Source organism: Crocuta crocuta, unplaced genomic scaffold (genome assembly GCF_008692635.1).
Source record: "Crocuta crocuta isolate KB4526 unplaced genomic scaffold, BGI_CrCroc_1.0 scaffold343, whole genome shotgun sequence".
NCBI classification, from domain to species: Eukaryota; Metazoa; Chordata; class Mammalia; order Carnivora; family Hyaenidae; genus Crocuta; species Crocuta crocuta.
The window spans coordinates 3,847,547-3,867,769 of NW_027532679.1; the positions used below are offsets into that span (position 1 = coordinate 3,847,547).

Here is a 20,223-nt window from a genome sequence, read left to right on the forward strand (position 1 = left end):
ATAAATAGAGGCAACAGAATACAAATTATACACATTTTAAAGGCTCTTTGGACTTTCAAGAAAAGTTCTAACCGCTACACATGGCTGACAGATGGGTGGCGTTTGTTGTCAGGGTCTGAGCCGGACACCTCACCGGCTGACCGTTCCTTCACAAACAGTTAAGGGGCTCACCAGACAAAATATGGCTTTAAATTGTATACATCTTCAGGCCAGCGCTTACCACACGAATTCAGACAACCTTTCTGAGTACCGAGAAGCAATGCGTCCACCTTGCTTACATTTTCCAGTTTTTTTATTATTATTAATCATCATTATTATTATTTCTCACCTTCNCACAGTTGCAGCATTGTTGTAAATTTCTTGCTCTACTAGAAAAAGTTACATTGTCTTAAGGTAACAAAACAGTTCTTTTGTGCTTTTCCATTTCTTTGTTTTTTTTTTTCTTTTTTCTTTTTCTTTTTTCTTAGAATGTTAGTGATGACTGACAGTTCTGGTGCACAGTTACAATGTACAAGTGAAATGAATATGATTTGCATTGTTAAGGCATCCAATCTGCTGGTTTATATTTATGTGAAAGACAGAGGAAATATACAAGCAGACTTAAGAAAGAAAGTATGTTCATTGATTTCTATGAAGTTTCTCCCCGAAATTCAATGCACAAAATGCGTCACTCCAAAGGGAGAGATTCCATGCATATTAATAGAGTAAAACAGCATCAGGGTTTTTGTTTTTGTGGTTTTTTTTTTGTAAGCTTCCAAAGCAAAGGATACATTTTTTAATCTACAGAACTAAACGCTACAAGAATAATATGCTACTATTTTTTTTTTTGCCATATATTGGAAAAAACTTCTTAACTTACAAATAATACAAAAATAGACAATGGCTTTTGGGTGGAAATTAAAAAAAATTGAAGCATGGTTTAAAACAAAACTAAAAATAACTATAAATGAAATGTTTAAAAATCACATTGAAACAGCTAATACCACTGTAGGTGACCAAACAAATACGCACTTTTCACATAGCAAACGTACACAATAAAATAAACTGGGAGTGGGAGGAAAAGGAAGAAGGGGAAAGCAATGTACAAATTCCAAAGATAAATACATTATTTATATGGATATTTTACAAAATCCCCTTTAAAACAAAAAGCCTTTTAATTAACTTTGCAAGTATGTGCAAGCTAAAGGTAGTGAGCTTTTTTTTCTTTGCAAAATATGCAGTAAAATCTTTTTGTGATATTGAAAAACTGTCTTAAGACATTAAAATGTATAAATAGAACGACGACTTTGGCAAAAATCACAAAAAAATCTACAGTATTTATAACTACATACAAAACACAACAGCAAAGAAAAAAATATCAGGCAAACGCATCCTCAGAGCTTTGCTGCGTCTTTGCTATTTATTCTTACTTTTAAGAACACTTCCCAGATGATGAGAGCGAAAATTCCACAGAACAGAGAACTATGTTCTGGAGCTCTCAACCTTCTCCTTTCTCCCAGTTTCCTTTTACTCTGAATTCCAAAGCACTTAACCTGTCCCTCGAATCTATTATGTTACAAATGGTGAGGGTCACCCATAGAGGTGTCATCTCAAATGGGAAATCCGAAATACCTGCCATGTTGCTTTTGTCAGCTTTTGGAGGGTTGGTATGAAGTCAGCATGTAGGAGGAGTAAACTCTAAACTTGCAAATGGCGGCATGTGAGTGGGATTTGGCTTGATGACTGGAGGGCATAATATGGAATTCTAGTTCTGTGCCTGGACCCTGTTCCGTGCAGTCTCGTAGGGGATTCTCACACAGTCTGTGTGCCATCAAGCTCTCCAGAGGCCATTGGCTTCGGAAGAAGTTGACACAAGTAAAAGAGAGAATTATATCAGGTTTAAATATGCAGTTTTAACAATCTGTCTAGAGGCACTGGATTTTTGAGTAGAAGGGGAAAATGTGATCACTTACATCACTTTTTAACTTTCCAGGCTGCATTTATTTACACAGTTACTTAAGACAACAATACAAAAGAGATAAATAAGCTTGCACTGCTAAGGGATGGCATGTTAAGTTAGATATTGAAAATGCACTGTCTGAGCTAACTACCATTGATATGCTTTAAGGCGCAAAAGCCGACCCTTAGTTTTCTAAAAAATCTAACTGGCATTCCTATTCTGTCCCATACAAGCTTTTTTTTTTTCTTTTTTCTTTTTTTCTTTTTTTTTAACTTTTTTTGTAAATATCACCACTTCATTCTCCCTTTACACAGCTTTAAAAACATCATAAATTAAAACATGGAGTCTTATTTATAGTGTCCCTTGTATACAGCTTTATGGTTTATAAAAGACAAATGATTGCAGAGTTAAGCTTAAAAAAAAAAAAGAAAGAAAAAGAAAAGTGGATTTGCTTTTATCAACACAGAATAAATATATCCCCCAAATACTTGGGAGGTACAACTTTTAACCAACACTCTGCACTTGCAGATCCCTTCCAATTTCAGTATTTGCAAGGTCGGTGATATTGTTTGTTTAAAAATCTGCAGTTATTGTGATTCCTCTTAAAAAGGCCTGAGTTAAAAGTTCCACTTGGGGACTTGTATCAGATTACTCTCTGTAGCAGAATCCAACCTCTTCATTAATAAAATTCTTCAAGGCAATTCTTTCACATGGGAGGAACGATCATGCCAGATATCGCTGTGGAAAAAGAAGACAAAAGTCAATGGTTTTGCATCCAAAATTTTCACTGAGAAAAAAAAAGTGATGGGAAAAAACACCCACACACCACTATGTTGGTTGAATATTAGTCACAAATGTGCTCTCATCTTCCCTGGAATGAGTTTTTGTTATAAAATATACATGTACTTTATTAAAAATGATAATATGTCAGCCTGTGAGTGTGTCTTTAACAGAACAGAAGATGCTAAACATCCATCCAAATCTGATTTCAATGTTAAAACGTAACTGGAAAGTTGCAGAGTTTAAATACCGCTGGGCAAGTTGCAGCCCCAAACTTTGCAAACTAGTGAGAATTTTCAATTTGTCACTCTTTTTGCCCCTCCCCATGAGTTCTATAATATAAAATAAAAAGTCAGTTCATCCCACGGCTCTGTGCTCTGTATTGGCAAAGACTGAATCCTAGAACAGCAATCTGAATGCCTACATTTCAGCCCTCGTACCCGGGAGAAGGAAGAGCCAGCCACCCCAGGCCTTGTTCTGCAGGGAGTAGGAAGCTGGGAGAAAGTGTGCGGGAGGAGGGAAGACGGGTTTGCATGAACCTGCAGCATGTCTCCTATACTGCTGCTTCACTCAAGGTTCTGGAATGGTCTGACCACGTTCCTAGAAAATTATAGCCTAGGAAAGCTGGAGCGAGATCCTGGGGGAAACGAAATCAGTTTGGGGTAATCAAAAAATCTTTCGAAGTGTTCCGAGTTAGAAGCCCGCACACAGTGGTATTTAGAAAAGCATGGAATCCGATAGGCCAGTGTTCTCCCTCTGGCTTTCCTGCTTTCTGAGTACATCTCTCAGAGGCAGTTACTTGTTCCCTTGAACCTCTGCTTCCTCAGCTAGAAAATGTAGTTAATGGTATTTGTAAGGGCAGCGATATTTTTAGGGTTGTTGGAGATTTAAATAAAATAACATATGTGAGGTGGTTGGCCCAGCATCAGCCCCTACTGCAGACCTCATATAGGTTAGCTCCTATTACTTTTAACCCATCCTTTCTGGCGCCAAACTAGCTCTGTGACCTCATGCTACTGGTTTAACATCTCTGGGCTGTGTTTCCTCTTACGTCAAATAGACACCGCCCCATACAGCATACCTCATATGATGAGCATGAGGAATAAAGGGATGTCTATAAGAAAGTTAAAACAGTATGGCAACTTTGAAATATGTTGGGGTAAGAGAGATGGGTGTATTAGAAGCGAGGGGCAGCCATCTTTTGCTTCCAAAGATGAGAGAGAAAGTCTTTGCTTTCTTTTGATTGGCAATTCTAAATTTAATTTGATGTCCTTCTCAGTGATGACCGAGCCTAGGAAGTGGTTCTCTTCGTGTCCCAACTCTCATGTCCAGAAGAATATGCCTTTTTTAAAGCAAACCCCAATGACCACAAGTCCTGGCGCAGACACAGGGAGGAGGCTAGGTGAGGCTCTGAGCCCTGCAGCCCCCACACCACACCCCTCCGGTTTCCCCTCCCCCACCCAACATGGTAAATTCAATTAAAAAATGTATTTTTTGCCAAACACTTTTTCCGTTAATTTTTAAACCCATCTGTATTCACAGGGAAATTTAATCCACATGTTTCTGATTCATATACACGTAAATCATCCAAATGTTGTTTTGCAAGAGCTGTTCTGCAGTCCAAAAGCTCCCGGAGTCTTTTTCGTAAGCCCTCCTAAGCCATTTTTCTTAGAAACAGGAAGCGTCTCTTGCCAAATGCAGACCAACTTAAACCCCCAAAGATTCGAGATCAGTTGCAAAAGTAGTCCCCCTAAGATTCAAGTGAGCCCTAGATCTGACTGGAACAGGGAGATCAGATTTTCAACCCAAGCCTTAACTTGAAACTTCAAGATGCTGTAGCTCCAAAGGAAAGGGGGCGGAGGGTCTGTGCGAGGTGACAGCTCAGTGTGGCTCGGCCTCCCTAAGGGTCTTTCATCCAGGCTGGAGGTGGGTCCCAGCACCCTTATTAAAGACAGGTCTTTCTGTGGGAGTTCCAAGCCTCTGGCAAGAGAAGCAAATCTTACTTTCACCTTCCACCAAAATCTACTCTGCATGCCTGGCATTAAAGGGTGGTCCCCTATGACACAGCCAGGTAGTTCGGGCAGCGTCAATATGATGTAAAGCAAAGCAGAGAACTGACAAACTGCCTGCTGATTTGGTCGGTGGGGCTTGGCTAACGTTTATTAATTGGGCCCTGAAAACATCAGTTTTGTTTTTTTTTTTAATCAAATTCTGGATGGCCAGAAGAAAAAGAAAATAAAGATCTAGCAGTGTTTGTACCTGAATAGTGTGCTAGATTAATTAGATTAAACCCCCACTAGGGCCCCATTAAAAGTTATAAAGCAAAGCTAACTGATGTGCTAGTCCACAGCTAACAGTGCTTCTTAATCTGGATGACAGGGGTTGCAGACTCCAGCGCCCTGGGGGCCCCGATTGGGAACTAAGTGAGCCATGTGCCCTGGTAGGGACCGAGGTGACTGGCAAGGGCACGCCTTTTTTAGAGTGGGCTTCCCCAAAGCTGCTGTGCAGAAATGCCTGCTCACAGCCACCAGCTCTTCTAGATTCTTTCAAGAGGAGATGGAGATCTGAATGTTTTAAAACACAAAACAGTCCAGTTTATATATGTTAGCAAATAATTAAAATTAAAAACAAACAGGCATATTGGAGAGCATCTAAGGGGAGACCTGGTCTGTCCTTGCTTCCCTACCTCGCCTGTGCTGGACCTCAGATTTCTCTTAGAGTCTGGTGGACGCCACGGAGTCTCTCTCCAGAAGAAGAGATCCCTGCACCCAGCACTCTGCACGTGACACTGGGTTCACGGCACCCCAGGCTCATCTGTGACTTCCTAAACTCCAGATGCAGAACACCTCTTGATGAATAAGTTTTAGGAAAGGATCACCGTTTGTAGTCTGTGAGCTGCTCTACCTCTGAAGAGACCTTTTCGTAAAGTAATCCCACTGCATGACTGCAGGGAAGCTCCTGGGCTTACAGGGGCTGTTTGTCCTGTGTCTGTGATGCAATCGTCAAGATTACTTATGTGGGTGAGAGGGATGGGGTGTTTGAAATGTTCCAGAAAAGCCGTTGGCACACCGACTCGCCCAAGTGGGGCCCATGAAGATTTCCATGAGGACACAACAGTGTCAGGGAGTAACACATGCCACACAACACACGACATCATCAGACCGACATCATCAGGCCCGCCATTTTCCCCAGCAGCAGGGTGACCATGTTCTCTGACAGAAGCTCCGAAAACTATTGGTTTGCAAGCCCACGCATTTTTCATTATGGCTTTCACATTTTGATAAGAACGAAGACAAAATGCAAAGTTTTGCAGAACTGGGAGAGTTTGGAGTGAGAGTGGAATGTGATCTTCCTCGAACCACCACATGTGTAGGAATCATGAGCTAATCAAGAACAGAATAGGGGGAATATCTTGCACAAATTGAGCATGTACACGGAGCAAATGACAATTCCACGAGATCGCTGTGGGACTGCAAGATATCTAGAGTCAGGTAGGGCTGCCCAGCCTGAGCTATAATAAGATGTGGAAAGAAAAATTCAGTGCGTGGGTATAATTTTTGTGAAATCACTCTGGTTTTTTGTTTTTAATTTTTCACTGCAGAGCTGTCCAGGACATGGTTAGGGTTTAAAATCACTACACTGGGGGGAGGTCCAATCGCATGTTGACAGCCTCCTTGGGGCTGCCTCTCTCTTGATTAATGAAGTCCTCTGAGGCCTGAAATTGCACAGAAGCCATGCTCCAGGGAGCATAAGCTTTAGGGGAAGGGAGAGGACCTCTCCAGGACAATGGCTGGTCAGAGTGGGTCACTCAAACCTTTGACCTATGAAAACAGACACACCTGGGGAGTCAGGATCAGTATTCATCAATGACTTAACCCAGATAGGAAGGGAAGAAGATGTCTCTGCATTTTCTCTTTAAATCCAAAATATAACCACGTTTTTCCAAAGTTTTTCATGGGATATTAATTGGTCTTAACATTTGGAAAAGGGTTCTCTGGGCAAATAAGTTTTTTTAAAAATTTTTAACATTTATTTGTTTTGAGAGAGAGAGAGAGACCGAGCTTGAGCAGGGAGAGGTAGAGAGAAGGGGAGACACAGAATCTGAAGCAGACTCCAGGCTCTGAGCTGCCAGCACAGAGCCCAATGTGGGCCTCGAAACCATGAATGAGATCATGACCTGAGCTGAAGTCGGACGCTCAACCGACTGAGCCACCCAGGTGCCCTGCAAATAAGTTTAAAGCACTAAATAGAACACTATTTTTTGTTGTTGTTTAACTGCAGGATGTCTCAGAGCTTTTAATAAACTTAGGTACATTGTGGCTTTCCAAGACAGGGATTCAGGAAGCACCACTTTCTAGGTTTGCTTGACCACAACGTTTGAACTTTTTTAACAGTAAATCTTCTGAGACCCCAGAAGTGCTGAGATAAGATTTGCTGTATCCTAAAAAATATTTCTCAGGCTTATGGCAAGGTGTCCAAGGTTTTATCTACCTGGTAAAGAAAGCCAGTTGGAATTGCAGTAGGAACTGTGAATTATAAAATCTTTGTAAAGAATGGAGTTTATAACTTCCCTGCTCAACCTCATCCTTACTTCTGGGTCCCTGGGCCCAGGATGCTGGGTGGCTTGCTGGTTACTGCACATTACTCTTTGGCTCCAATTATCTTTAATCCTCTGCCTAACATGATGTCCCCTCCCCAACTCCCTCTGCCTGAGTCCCCCTTGCCCCTTCTCCAAAGTCCAGCTCAATGGCACCCTTCTCCATGAGGCTGTTCTGAATTCTCCCTGATATTTCCTTCCTCTGAACTTCCACAGGTGGGTGCCCTGCCTCTCCCAGACAGATCTGCCTGCTTTACTGTGGTGTTGTTTCCTTTACCCAGGGAAAGATTTTAAGGTCAGGATTCTGTAGTCCACACGGTCCTCACCCAGTGGCTTCACTATAGTATGGCCACATAGCATAGGGGCTTACACAGCAAATCGGTCTGCCGGGTGTTAACCCCAGGCTCTTCCAGTCTGCTAGCTGTGTAACTCTGGATGAGCCATGTTGGCTCTAAGGCTTGGTTTCTGCGTCTGTAGAATGAGGACAAGGAGCAGCCTACACCAAGGGTGGCTGGGAAGAATACCTGATATTAATGCAGAAGTCGGGCTGCGAACAAGCCTCCCCTCACCCACGTCAGTAACTGTGACCATTGTCATCACCATCATGGAAGACTGCAATGCATGTTCGTTGGGGAATAAACATTCACACGGTCACTAGAGGAGGCCCTGACAGGGCTGCTGGGAAAAGGCCTTTAAGAAATTGGCAAAAAGAAAACACACGCACACACACACACACACACACACACACACACACAGACAGTACAATCAGTAGCATGGTAGTTAGAAGAACACAGGTCTTTAAAACCCTCAACAGGGGCACCTGGGTGGCTCAGATGGTTAAGGGTCCTGACTTCAGCTCAGGTCATGATCTTACAGTTCGTGAGTTTGAACCCCACATCGGATTCTGTGCTGACAGCTTGGAGCCTGGAGCCTGCTTTGTATTCTGTGTCTCCCTCTCTCTCTCTCTGCCCCTGCCTGGCTCACACTCTGTTGGTCTCTCTCTCTCTCAAAAATAAACATTAAAAAATAAATAAATAAAACCCTCAAGAGCCTAAACATGTCACCTCCGATCTTGTTTATTTTGGTCCAGTTGCTTAACCAACTCTTCTTTTCTTCACTTGCCCTGGCTTAATGATCACAGTTCCGAACTAGGTGGGTCCAAATGAAATTGCTATAACAATGAAAAGGAGGAGGAGGATGGCTCTCACCACCCCCGTTTTGTAACCCGTCTATGCCCTTTCTCCACAGAAGAGCAGAGTTTAGAAAGCTAACGATGAGGTCATTCTCCAGTTACAGGTCTAGGAGCACACACCCCAGTGTCCCTTTTGTCAGAGGAGATTTGGAGACCTCAGGCGGGAGTTTCTTGGTGGTGCGGCGCCCGTCAGGCCACAGGCACTGTGGACAGAGGGTCAAGGAGCAATTCCAGGCACGCGGGCCCTGGGAAGCGGGGTGGTTGGGAGAGTAGTGGGCAGGAAGAAGGACACGACAGCTGAGAAGAAAATTGTGTCAGTTAATTTGACTTTAATCTATCTACTAATACTTCCTCCCCTGCCACTCCTCAAAGGTAGGGATGTTTGGTACGTGACTGTATTGGGAGAAAAAAGCAGCAGAAAGAGTCTGCTGGACACATGCTCAATTAGAACGAAAGGGCAATGTCATTCACAACAGCAAATCCAGCACAAAGTGTGGCCCTGAATTTCACCTCAAACCCTCGCCACTGTGCAGCCTTGAGTGAGAAATGGGACAGAGAGATGGCGATTCGGCTGCTTGTCAGAACAAGGGGAACAGTCTCTGTACTTTGGGAACCTGTGCAGACTTGGATTAGGAATGCCCTAGATACCAAATGAACAAACTCTGTATGGGACCCTGTCTTGATGCCATTTCGTTGTTACTTAAGAGCACCTGTGATGCATGTGTGCATGTGTGCATGTGTGTGCGCACACGCATACACCTCCCGCCATACAGACACTACCAGAAAGATGTCCCCCAAGTCCAGGACATTCTGCAGTCTGGACTGAGTCCCTGTTTTCAGTCCTTCCCTGCTCTCTGCTTGGTCCACAAGGCAGGAAGAGACCTGGTCTCGCATAAGGGTTACCTGCTTAGGTCACTGCTGGCCAGTGATAACAGATCCTGACCCTCCAAGAACTATGGGCCTTTTCCTCTCAACCACCACCTGTCAGCTGCTGATTACAAATCCCATTATATCTTATTTTGATATCAAATCTATGTTTAATGAGGGTTGTGATAAGCAATTCAAGAATGGCTGATTTCTGCTTTCATATGTTTTATCCTTATTTAAACTAGAAGTTATACTTAAGGATTATATCCTTAGTTTTCCAGGAGAGGTGTACTGAGGGTGACAGAGCATTATTTTTAGCTGAAAAAGAGTCAGGTTTGTATGAATGGGTAGCTCCCCTTTGTAGGGGTGGCCATGACCCACTGTGAATAATGCTGTCTGAAATGTCGTTCCACAGTCAGATTCTTTTCCTCTGCCCTCCAAGATGGCTTTGCCAATGCATGTTCAAGGGAGGGACACCAGCATGTTTTACTGGGCATGACTTTGGCTGTGCTGGGCAGATTTGCCAGCAGGTTTCTGAAGAATGTTTAGCAGAGCCTGTATGGAGTCAGAAAGGCAGAGTGATTAGAAGCTCTGGAGTCACACAGTTTGGGCTCAATTTTGGCTATGTTAGTTATAACTATGTGACCTTGAGCAAACTGGGCCTGGATTTACCCACTTATATAAAGGGAGAAGTACTGACTTCATAGTGTCTTTGGAAAAATCAATATAAGATTATATCAATATAAAGCCTTCAGTACCCAGCACATGGATACTCTGTATAAATAACATAAATAATACAAATACACATAACATACATATACATAATATACATATAGGTAAGAAACAGGGCTGAGAAATCCCAGATGGGTGTGCCACCCTCCTGACCCCTCTCGACTCCCATGGCTGACCTCCATCAGTGAAGAAGGCATGACAACCAATGAAGGAAAGCACTGTGGGGAGCTGTGTAGGCTAGGGGTTAGGGGTGCAGACTCAGCTGGGGTTTATATTCATCTCCACCATTTATGGGCTGTGTCTTCAGGCAGGTGTTTACTCTCCTTAAGTTTCAGTTTTATCATCTGTACAATGGAGATCATAATATCCTCATATTTCACCAGGAAGTTGTTAGGATTAAGTAAGATAAAGCATGCTCAGTGCTTAGCACAGCGCCTGACACAAGGTTCAGTGCTAAATAAATGGCAGCTGATTATTTTATTGATCTTATTTCCCTGCGATGCCTTAGGAATCTCGGATGCATCCTTTTTACCCCCTCTGAGTAATAAAGTGCTTGGGAGATGGAAAGAGGAGATGAATTTTGGAGCCTGAGTTTGAAGCCAGCTTCGGCCACACAATACTGCCAGAAATCAAGCAATTTCATAATTTCCCTAACCTTGAGTTTTCTGATCTATTAAGTAGGGGCTTTGAATGCCCAACACATGTGCCTGCTATGAGGGATGAATGAACTTGTGCAGCTCAACGGTACCAGAACACAACAAAAATGTAAGACACAGTGGATCCTTTTTTAAAAGGTGGGTTCCCCCCCTTCAATGAATAGAGAGATCATCTCAATTCTTGGTGACTCTTATTTCCCATATTCCATGATGGGGACCAAAACTGAACAATTTTAATATGACCCAGAATACTCCAGTCACATTTTGGGGGATCTGTTCTCAGTATTCAGTATTGGGCCTCTGGTCTATAATGCTCTAACCTCAGGACTCTGGTCAGGCCATGGCTCACCCACTCCCCATGATCAACCCCACACACGTTCACTCTGACACAGGCAACAGGAAGGGAAGGTTGAGTGACCTACTTCAGGAGAATGCCAGTCCCGGGAGAGACCCTGCAGTGGAGAACTTGCTAGAGTCCACAAAAGACTGGTCTGATTATGGCGACCACAGGGAATGAAAGAGGAGAAAAGAGAAATGATGACATTAGTAAGTGGAAACAGTATTCTCAAGCAAATCCCGGGCCTGAGCAGAATTGCTGGAGTTGAAAGAGAACTGCTCAGGCAACTCCAGTAGAGGAGAGATACATGGGGCTAGGGGGCCAGGGCCCAGGGCCAAGGACAGTGAACACAAAAGAACAAAAGAAAGGAGGGCAGAGAGAAGCAGGCTGGCCCAAGGCTGATCCCCTCACACCAGTGACGCATCGGCTTTGGGCCCTGGGAGGGTGAAGTCTGGGCATTCTGTTGGCCTGGGTGGGGCTTACCTTGCAGGCTGTTCCCATTGGTGCTGGTGCAGGTGGGAGGCGGGGAGGTCTGGGGTCTGACGACTGGCGCAAAAGCACTCTTCTGTTTCACGGCTGAGACCATGTTGGCTGGTGAGAAGGAGAAGATGCCCGAGGAGCTGCTGCAGTTGGAGGGGAGGCTTGTGGAGGAGGCCATGGTGGGACTGGATGGCACGACTGAGTGGGGCAATGGGAAAGGAGAAATCAGTGCCTCTGCTGGCATCTCGAGATGAGGCCCTTCTTCCAGCCACCCTGCTCAGGCCACCCTGCCAGCATGATCCTTTCTGAACTCTCAGGATCTTGTCTGTTTTCATCACTTGGTACTTGGCACGTGTTACCTTTCATTGTTGGTATCTATTGTGGGCCTACTATGTGCTGGGCCGTGTGCTACACACTGGGGCACCCCAGGCCAGGAAAAAAAAAAGTGCTCTTATTAAGGATAGAGTAGCACACAATAATGACAGAGGTGAGCCTGCCAACTCTGCAGAGGCAAGGAAGAGAACCAAAGAAGGCTGCATGGAGGAGGAGTCGAAAGAAGCATTCCAGGTGGGGCCTAAACTAAGGTTCTAACAAAGTGGCTGGGAATATAAGAGGCAGGAGGAGGCCAGCCTGAGACAGTGTGGTCACCGATGAAATGAGAGATGTGAGGAAGAAGGGTGTGTAGAAGGCAATGCCAGGATTCTAACTTAAGGCACTGGCAGATGGTGGTGTGTATGTGTCCCTGTTCTCCCCATGAAGTTACAAGCTCCTTAAGGATAATGACCATGCCTGAATGCTTCACAACACAGACACAGGTAGGTGGGAGGCAATGGGAATAAACAGACTGCCACAAGCAACATTTGTGGATAATGCAAAACTATAAGCCGAAGTTCCAAATTCTTTCTATCCCCCATGGAGCTGTACATGAATGCTTGTGAATAAATAGGTAGTAGGATAGGAGCTTTATGCAAATACTCACAGTCTAGTAGTAGTGGGGATGTGGATTATCGATGATGGGAGAATTTTGGCAATTCAGAGAGGGAGAAAGCCTAGTTGCTTGGAGATATGAGTTTGGTAGATGCACATTCTCTACCAACCACCGTCCTTTCAGCCTGGCCATCCATATTTAGCTAGCTGCTAATAGTCTCATGGTTACTTCAGGAGACAGATTTGGCACAGAGTGAGCTCTCTCCACTCAAGACCAGTGTTTTCATACACTCACCTTCTATTTCCTCCGTCTCCTGGGGAAAAGTATGAATCCTGCCCAGTGATTTTCAAGCATTTCATTGAAATTCTAAGTACTTCCTTCTACTGTATTATTTTTCATGTTATGTAATCAACATTACATATTGCTTTATCATTCACAAGAATCTTCATGTCGTTTTCATCTTATGTCACTCTCAAAGTAATCTTAAGTTGGGGTGTTTTACATCCTTTTTATACCTGAGCAAGCCGACCAAGCTGAGACTCAGAAAATAGTGTAGCGACACGCCCAAAGGCCATAGCTAGAATGTGGTGAAGCCAAATTCAGTGTCCTTTCTACTACACCACCCTGCAAAGGAAACAGATCACCAGGGGAAAAGGCTCCTTTCCTATTAGCCCCCCAGAGACTAAAATGTTGTGTGGGTGGCTGCCCTTCCCTTGGCCTATTGGCTGTGTAAAGTTAGAGAAGCGGGAATCAAATCGGAAATAGGCAGCAATTGCCATCAGGGGGAAATGACCCCTTGTAATCAGCCCTCAGCACTATACCATCCAAACGCGCTGAATGCTTTACGGAGCAGAACACAGAGCTGCCATCCTCAGAGTTTTCACAAACATTTTCTAAACTGTACTTTTTCTTTTAATGAGGCCAGCATTTTTATACATCTCTTAGGATTTGTAAATGTGAAAATACGCTCAATAATAACACCCATTTAAATTGCAAAACTCCTGCACTGGAGGTTTGATTTTTAAATATTCGTAGACTTGAAATCCTGCTGGTTCACTGAGGAAGGCAATTAATCTCCTTGGCAAATGCGATCATTATGTGTATTTAGAGGTGGGGAGTTTGAGGGGGGTGGTTAACAGAGGAAAGGGTGAAATATAGTCAAGCAGCCCCATTTGTTATAACGTTATTAGTTATCAGCCACCACACCAGAAAGTGTGTTCACCAGTGGAATGTCTTATTTTATTTTTTATTCTGTTTGGAATTTTTCAACATGAGTGGTTTATGAATAATTAAATATTATGGAGGCAAAAATTCAAATCAGCTGGGCTTTGTGTTTATTGTTTTATTTGCATTTATGCAGATAAAACCGTCCCATCTGAGAGCCTATTTGAGAATTTAATACTATATTTGTGAGCACTGAGGAAATCAATTAATGGAAATTAAATGTTGGAAGTTTCACAGTCTGACAGATGCAATCTCGGGCTGAAGTTGCTGGATATCTGCACCGGCGGGGAGGACAGCAATCCAAGCCCCTAAATTGAATTGCTACCATATAGCAATTAGTTTATTGATTTAATTAAGAATGCCACCTTTTAATTTTCAGGTCATGACTGAAACATTTTCTGATTGAATAGATGGGGGAACACTGAAATGATAGATCTATGAGAAACAATCTTTCGATGAATCAAAACCCGATGTGAAACTGGTCCCAAACATGGACTCTTGAGTAGGCAGACAGAATGTATGCAGATTATTTGGGGAAATTACAAATGTTCAAAAAGCTGCTGATTCCAAACAGATTAAGTGGAAATATAAAATTCAGCACACACAGAGCATAAAAATTCACCCAGAAAATAAAAGGCTCTAAGTATTACTTTCAGAAATAGCCACTCTCAAAGGCCAAGAATGATCTTTCTTTTTTCAAAGGATTAGATCCCTCCACATTTCCACTATTAGACATAGCATGGTTTTTAGGGTTTTTTTTTTTTTTTAGCCAAGACTCTTCTTTTAAAAAAATCACAAATATTCTTTCATTTAACAACACATCTTCTATCATTCCACAAATGTCTAAGAGTTTGGCCTCATTTTACAAAACGGAAGAGTTACCCAGACTGTCCAAGATAAACTTGGTTATCTGTGTAAAAATCCTCAGAGGCAGATCAAGAGATTGTAGAAACACAGCCCAGGACATTTTATATGTAAAGATGCAAGTTCCCTGAGGTTCTATAGACACAATCTAAATGTTGCACCAAAAGATTCTTTAGGTTAAACTTCTTTAAGACAAGGAAGGACGTGGCATGCAAAAAATTTCTTGTGTATGCATATTTTTTTCATCTTGCCATATTTTTGGAAAAAATAAAGTGGGTTTTTTTTTGTCGGTTGTTGTTATTTGTTTGTTTTTAGTATACATCAAGCACAAAGGAGAAAAAATTCCAAGCATTTAAAAAAAAAAGGAGTAATATTCCTCAAGGGAAAGATTTTAAGTTTTAGACTACTGTGACTATGCTACACTAGCAGCACCACTTAGTATGATCATTCCATCATGATTTTTTAGGTTTATTGAATGCGCCTCTTGTGGGCCAGGCATCAGCACAAGCTCATTACATGCATGATTTCATCTTACAACAACTGTATGGGATGAGTATTAGTTCCTTCGCCATTTTGCAGACGAGAAAACTGAGGCTTGGAGAGGAGAGAATTTGCCCTGGGCCACCGGTCAGTAACCGGTGGAAGCAGGAGTCAAACTCATCTCCGACAGGACTCGAAGCTTGGGTTCTGGCGATGACATCACACTGCTGCTTTGGGCTGCAGCAAAGTTCTGACAAAGAGGGCGACTTTGGGATGAAGAAGGTGAGCAAGGGAGGGCAGAGAGTTCTGCGGGAGACAATGGTGCCTCTCAGAGCATCACCCGGGTCGGTGCCTGGAGGGGGGTCCCATGACTGAGGAGAACTGCACAGTGGGCCACACAGTGGGCCACAAAGCATGACGCCCAGTTAATGGAGCCACAAGGCACAGAAGCGCAGGCCACACATCTCTACTTACTGGCGTAGGGTGAGTTGGCAGCCGAGCCGTTGAGGAAGGTTGGAGAGCCGCCCAAATTGGACATGGCGGCAGTGCCGTATCCGTTCATGCTCGTGGTGACGGAGTTATAGTTGGTCTGCTGGGGGGTGGTGCTCGGCACGTACCCGTGTGGTGACACGCTGCTTGAGTTGCGGGTGAAACCTGAGGGGTGGGGGCAAAACCGGGGATGAGGGTGGCAATCCTGGAAGACTCGGGAAAGGAAGGGCTCTGTTTCTTGCCCTGCTGCTGCGTCCCAGAGGGAAGGGGTTGGGTGATTCATGTGCATGGGTTGGTGGTGCTAGCTCTGTGATTAAAATGGGAAGCGAGCAAAGCACACATTTCTTAGGAGATCATAAATACTTAGCAGGGCCGTGAGAAGTGGCAATGCAGGGCCTATAAATTATCATTTTGGAGCAGAAATAAATCCCAATCTAAGAGATGTACCCTGGAGTTAACAGGTTCCTATTCCCTGGGTGAGGATGATGTGCTTTGGCCCCTCAGAACTTTAATTCCAACCCTCTTTGCGATCTGTCATTCATGGTTTATGGTGAAAAGTCAAATGGAGAGATGGCTAAATGCATGCGTCCTTTCTAGCCCCCAGGACCAGACTGCCAGCTGTGATGGCTATAACCCAAATTCTACAGTAGTACCTGATACACAAAAACTAGGAATCTCCCCTTTTGGAAAAAGATGTTTTTAAGTAAAAATTGTTTTGTGCCAAATAAGCAGTGGGGGTGCGGGGTGGGGAGCAGCCCGAGGTTGGGAAGGGGCAGGGAAATGGGGAGGGAGAAGAACAGGCTCCTGACCCTGATTGGTGGCCTGTGACGCCTCCGAGACATTCACAGCCAGTTGTCCACTGAAGGAATTCACGCCCATCATTCCTGCGTGGACCGAGGTGTTAGTGAGGGCTGGGAGCTGGCTGTGGTTGCGGGGGACACTGTACAGAGCCTCTGCGATGTCAGCTGCCCTCTTCAGAATAATTTCCTGCAAAGTAAAAGGAATGTCCCCTTCAGCTACCCTTAGTCATACTCCCGGGAGAACCATTTTCCCAATGCTTATTACATGGCAGGCACGGTGCTCGGGGCTTCCATGCTCTAACTGCATCAACTTCTGTAGCCTCGTAGCAAACCTGGGATGAGTCTCATCTTCACAGGCCCATATTGCAAATGGAGGACTGAGGCTCAGAGAGAGGCCAGGAGCTCACATAAGGACCCTCACCTATTAAAGATAGAGCTGGGCTGCATGACCTTGACTGACTTTGAAAGGCCATTGTCTTAGCCCCATCCCTCCATACTACTACCCTGCATGTGACAGCATCATGGGGTTTCCCTCCCCAGCCAATAACACACAGGAACTCTGGTGGTACACGCACACACACACACACACACACACACACACAAACACACAGGCTACAACTCCTCCCCACTGCTAAAGCTAAGGGCAGGCTGTAGATAGCTACCTGTGTCCCTGAGTATTAGTGGAACTGTGTCCCCTTGACACTGATTCAAATGATACACAGAAAAGGAGTGAATGATTGCTCAGACTCCTAGTTTCTAGAGCAATATGAATCATATACATGGAGTTGCTCTGTGAATAGAAGCAGACAATTATAGTCAGGCCTTATCTTTCTTTTTAGGAGAGGAAATTAAACCCTCTTTTCCTCCTTGAAAACCTGAGAGGAATAAAATAAAACACTGGTAACTCTCTTCCTCAATTATGAAGTACATTCCCACGGAAGATTCGTTTTAAATGGAGTACCTATTCTCATAAGGAAAATGATTCCATTGAAAAGGTAATACAAGATTTACAAAATAAGACAGAAGAAGTGAATAGCCTTATATCTTATGTCTGGATGACACAGAACTCATGCAAGTGGTTTTTATGTTTTCCGTCCTTTTTCAACACAATAAGGAATCCGAGATCTTCAACTGAACATGGCAGGCCACACAGTTCGAGACCCAGTCACGCTCACCTGGTTGTTGTGCGGCATCCCATACAGTGCTTCCACCAGGTCTGCAGCCCTTTTGAGTATTACTTCCTGTCAAGAGAAAAGGAGATACAATCCTCTGAGTGAAGGCCACTTGTCCTAATCTCTCCACACGATCTAGTCCCCTCTGGCCATACTTTGCCAACACAGTGTTTTAAAGGCAGTAGCTTGAGAAACCCCAGAATGGTGTTAAATCACCAATTTATCCCTGTTCACATACACACTTAATTGAGTCAAAAGGTGAGCATCACTGGTACTGCAGGATAAAATACATCACTCAGTAGTCTGCCATAGGCACGATAAAGCACTCATATGTTTATTGCTGAAAACAATTGCGAGGTCATTTACTAGATTACTACAATCGATGTCATTCAGTGCATGTTATGAATCCCTAAGATGTGTTTATTTAGTACTTAATTGCTTATTCCAGGAACCATGACCTTATCAGACAGGTCATTTTCGAGGGATTTCCAATCAATCTTTGGCTACTAGAAGCATGTAGCATTAAACTTCTTTTGTTTATCTCCCTTGTGTGGCAGAGCCATGACATAAGGGAGTGATGGAGTAAACTCACATTCTGAGGCAATGCACTGTTTGTCAGAGGCTCTTACAAAAGGGTTCTCCTGCCCCCTGGAAGCTCCCTCTGCACCAATTTTCATGACTGGCACAGTCTGATTCTTTTACAGCAATTCTTTGCTATTTCAGTATTGTTTATCATTTTCCCCATTTGCTCATTCATTCTCATCCTAGATACAGGCTCTGCTTTTCATTCCAGTCGAAGAAAAATGTTTCCCTCTTTTCATTTAGGTAGGCTTCCATATTTAGCTTGTATGCTTGTTTCTAATAAATAGCACATTTTACAAAAGTGTGTGTGGTGGTAATTCTTTTCATTCAACCGAAAGAAGTCACTCTCTCTTCATTTTGCCCTAATTTTCTTCATATTCATTTAAACTGGAATATGAAGAGGAAAGTTAGGCTTGTAAAATGGAGGCTTACCAGAGAGCCAAACATACAGGCATGGCATGATTCTCAGAGGCGATTTGCAAGAAGATATGTTTACTTTTTTTTTTTTTTTGCTATGGGTAAAGTTTCAAGAAAAAGTTTAACTTTAAATATTTCACACAATAGATTTCTGCATGGAAAAGCAGTGCTGTTCGATTTTCATATATTGTAGATGCTGATCAGAAAATAGGGATATAATTACATTCATTTTGATGTCACCATAGCCTCTTCAAAAATCCTTGAGCAACTCTTGAAATGACAAGCTTTTAGATACATATTAACATTTTTCAATTTTAAATTTTCTACAATATAAGATAAAATAGTTGTCATACTGCAGTAACTACTTATGACATATATAATGTCCTAAATTCAAAAATGAGATAGAGGGGTTTTCAGTTCTCAATAAACATTTATGCTTGCCTTAAGCTGCTAGACCCCATTTGTAAAATAGTTTAGTTCTTTTTTATATAAGGAATGAAAAGCATTATATAATCAATGGGGTTTGAATCAATACATCTGAAATAATTTCTTTATTTTTTTAATGCAAGCTACAAGATAATTTACCATTTTTTGTTTGTAGTATTGTCTGACCACACCAGTTAATAATTTACTACGGTATGGACACACTAAACCCTATCCCCATATCAAATTCGGCCTGTGCTGCTTTCACTAAAACCTCATGGCTCTTAGGAAAGATTAAAACAAAACAGGATCAAGTTAGTTTATTTACTAAGATTTGACTTCTCTGGGTCTATGTTCATTTATTTCTTCAAATAAATATTTATGCCAGTGTTTGGATTTGGCAGAGAAGGTATTTTTCTTTCTTTTCATTTTAGGAAAAAAACAAGATGAGGTACAGTTGGAAACTGCACTTGTGAATTTCAATCTTGGAACGCTATCACTGAGGACTCAGAGCAGTGCTTATTTTAATTAATTACATGAACCAGGGAGGAGGGAAGTTCAAAATAAACTCCAAGATCTTTGAAGTTTTTATAAACCTGAAAAAATTCCAGCTACCAGCATATGCTATACAGTCTACTCTCACATAGTTTTGATGATAAAGGTTTTTCAATGACATAATCTAGTTGTTTCTTTTTCTGCTTATTCAATACTCAGAACTCTCATCACCATTTAATCCTTTGAAAATGAGACATGTGAATCTTGCTTTATAAAGTTGCATTCTTCTGTCCATGGAGCTGGGTTATGCTTTCCCACTAGGCACACTGCCATAGGTGGTCGTCAGCCCTGCAGCACTTCAGACCAGCAGTCTTGTGCACAGTGAACCTGGGTTTCTTGCCCTGAAAGTGATTTCCTTAAATGATATCTTGCCCAATTTAAAATGTCCTTCACTGCAGGATGGACTTTGGGATTTAAGGGAGAGTCTACATTTGGTTCAGCTTTGCCATTGTGATTCAGCTTCTATTAGTTATTTCTGCAAATGGGAAGGAGAAAGGAAATTTCTGGGTCCTCTGAGTTAGTGCAATGGACCTGCAAGGTGCTTGGATTTTGGTGACCAGAAAATTGCTCTCACCTCCATGTCATTACGCTCCCAGTGAACTAGCCCCCAAGCGTGTTTGTGTTGGGGATCTAATATATTGCCTTTCAATCAGAGCTGAGAGCCACTGAACACACAGACAGAACATGACGAGCAGGTCAGGAAAGCAAT

At 42.9% G+C, this 20,223-nt stretch overlaps 1 protein-coding gene across 2 annotated transcripts in view; it reads right to left on the reverse strand.

Moving 5' to 3' along the window:
- Nucleotides 1-339: 339 nt before the first annotated feature.
- Nucleotides 340-20,223, reverse strand: part of EBF1 (EBF transcription factor 1) — a 388,391-nt gene continuing 368,507 nt past the window's right edge. For both annotated transcript variants that reach the window (XM_077780761.1, XM_077780760.1), the window contains exons 10-14: nt 17,541-17,606; nt 16,375-16,552; nt 15,551-15,730; nt 11,584-11,778; nt 340-2,677 (exon numbers count right to left, since the gene is read on the reverse strand). In XM_077780761.1, coding sequence (XP_077636887.1) covers nt 2,646-2,677; nt 11,584-11,778; nt 15,551-15,730; nt 16,375-16,552; nt 17,541-17,606 — 651 coding nt within the window. In that variant the 3' untranslated portion in view covers nt 340-2,645. The remainder of the gene's footprint in view (nt 2,678-11,583; nt 11,779-15,550; nt 15,731-16,374; nt 16,553-17,540; nt 17,607-20,223) is intronic.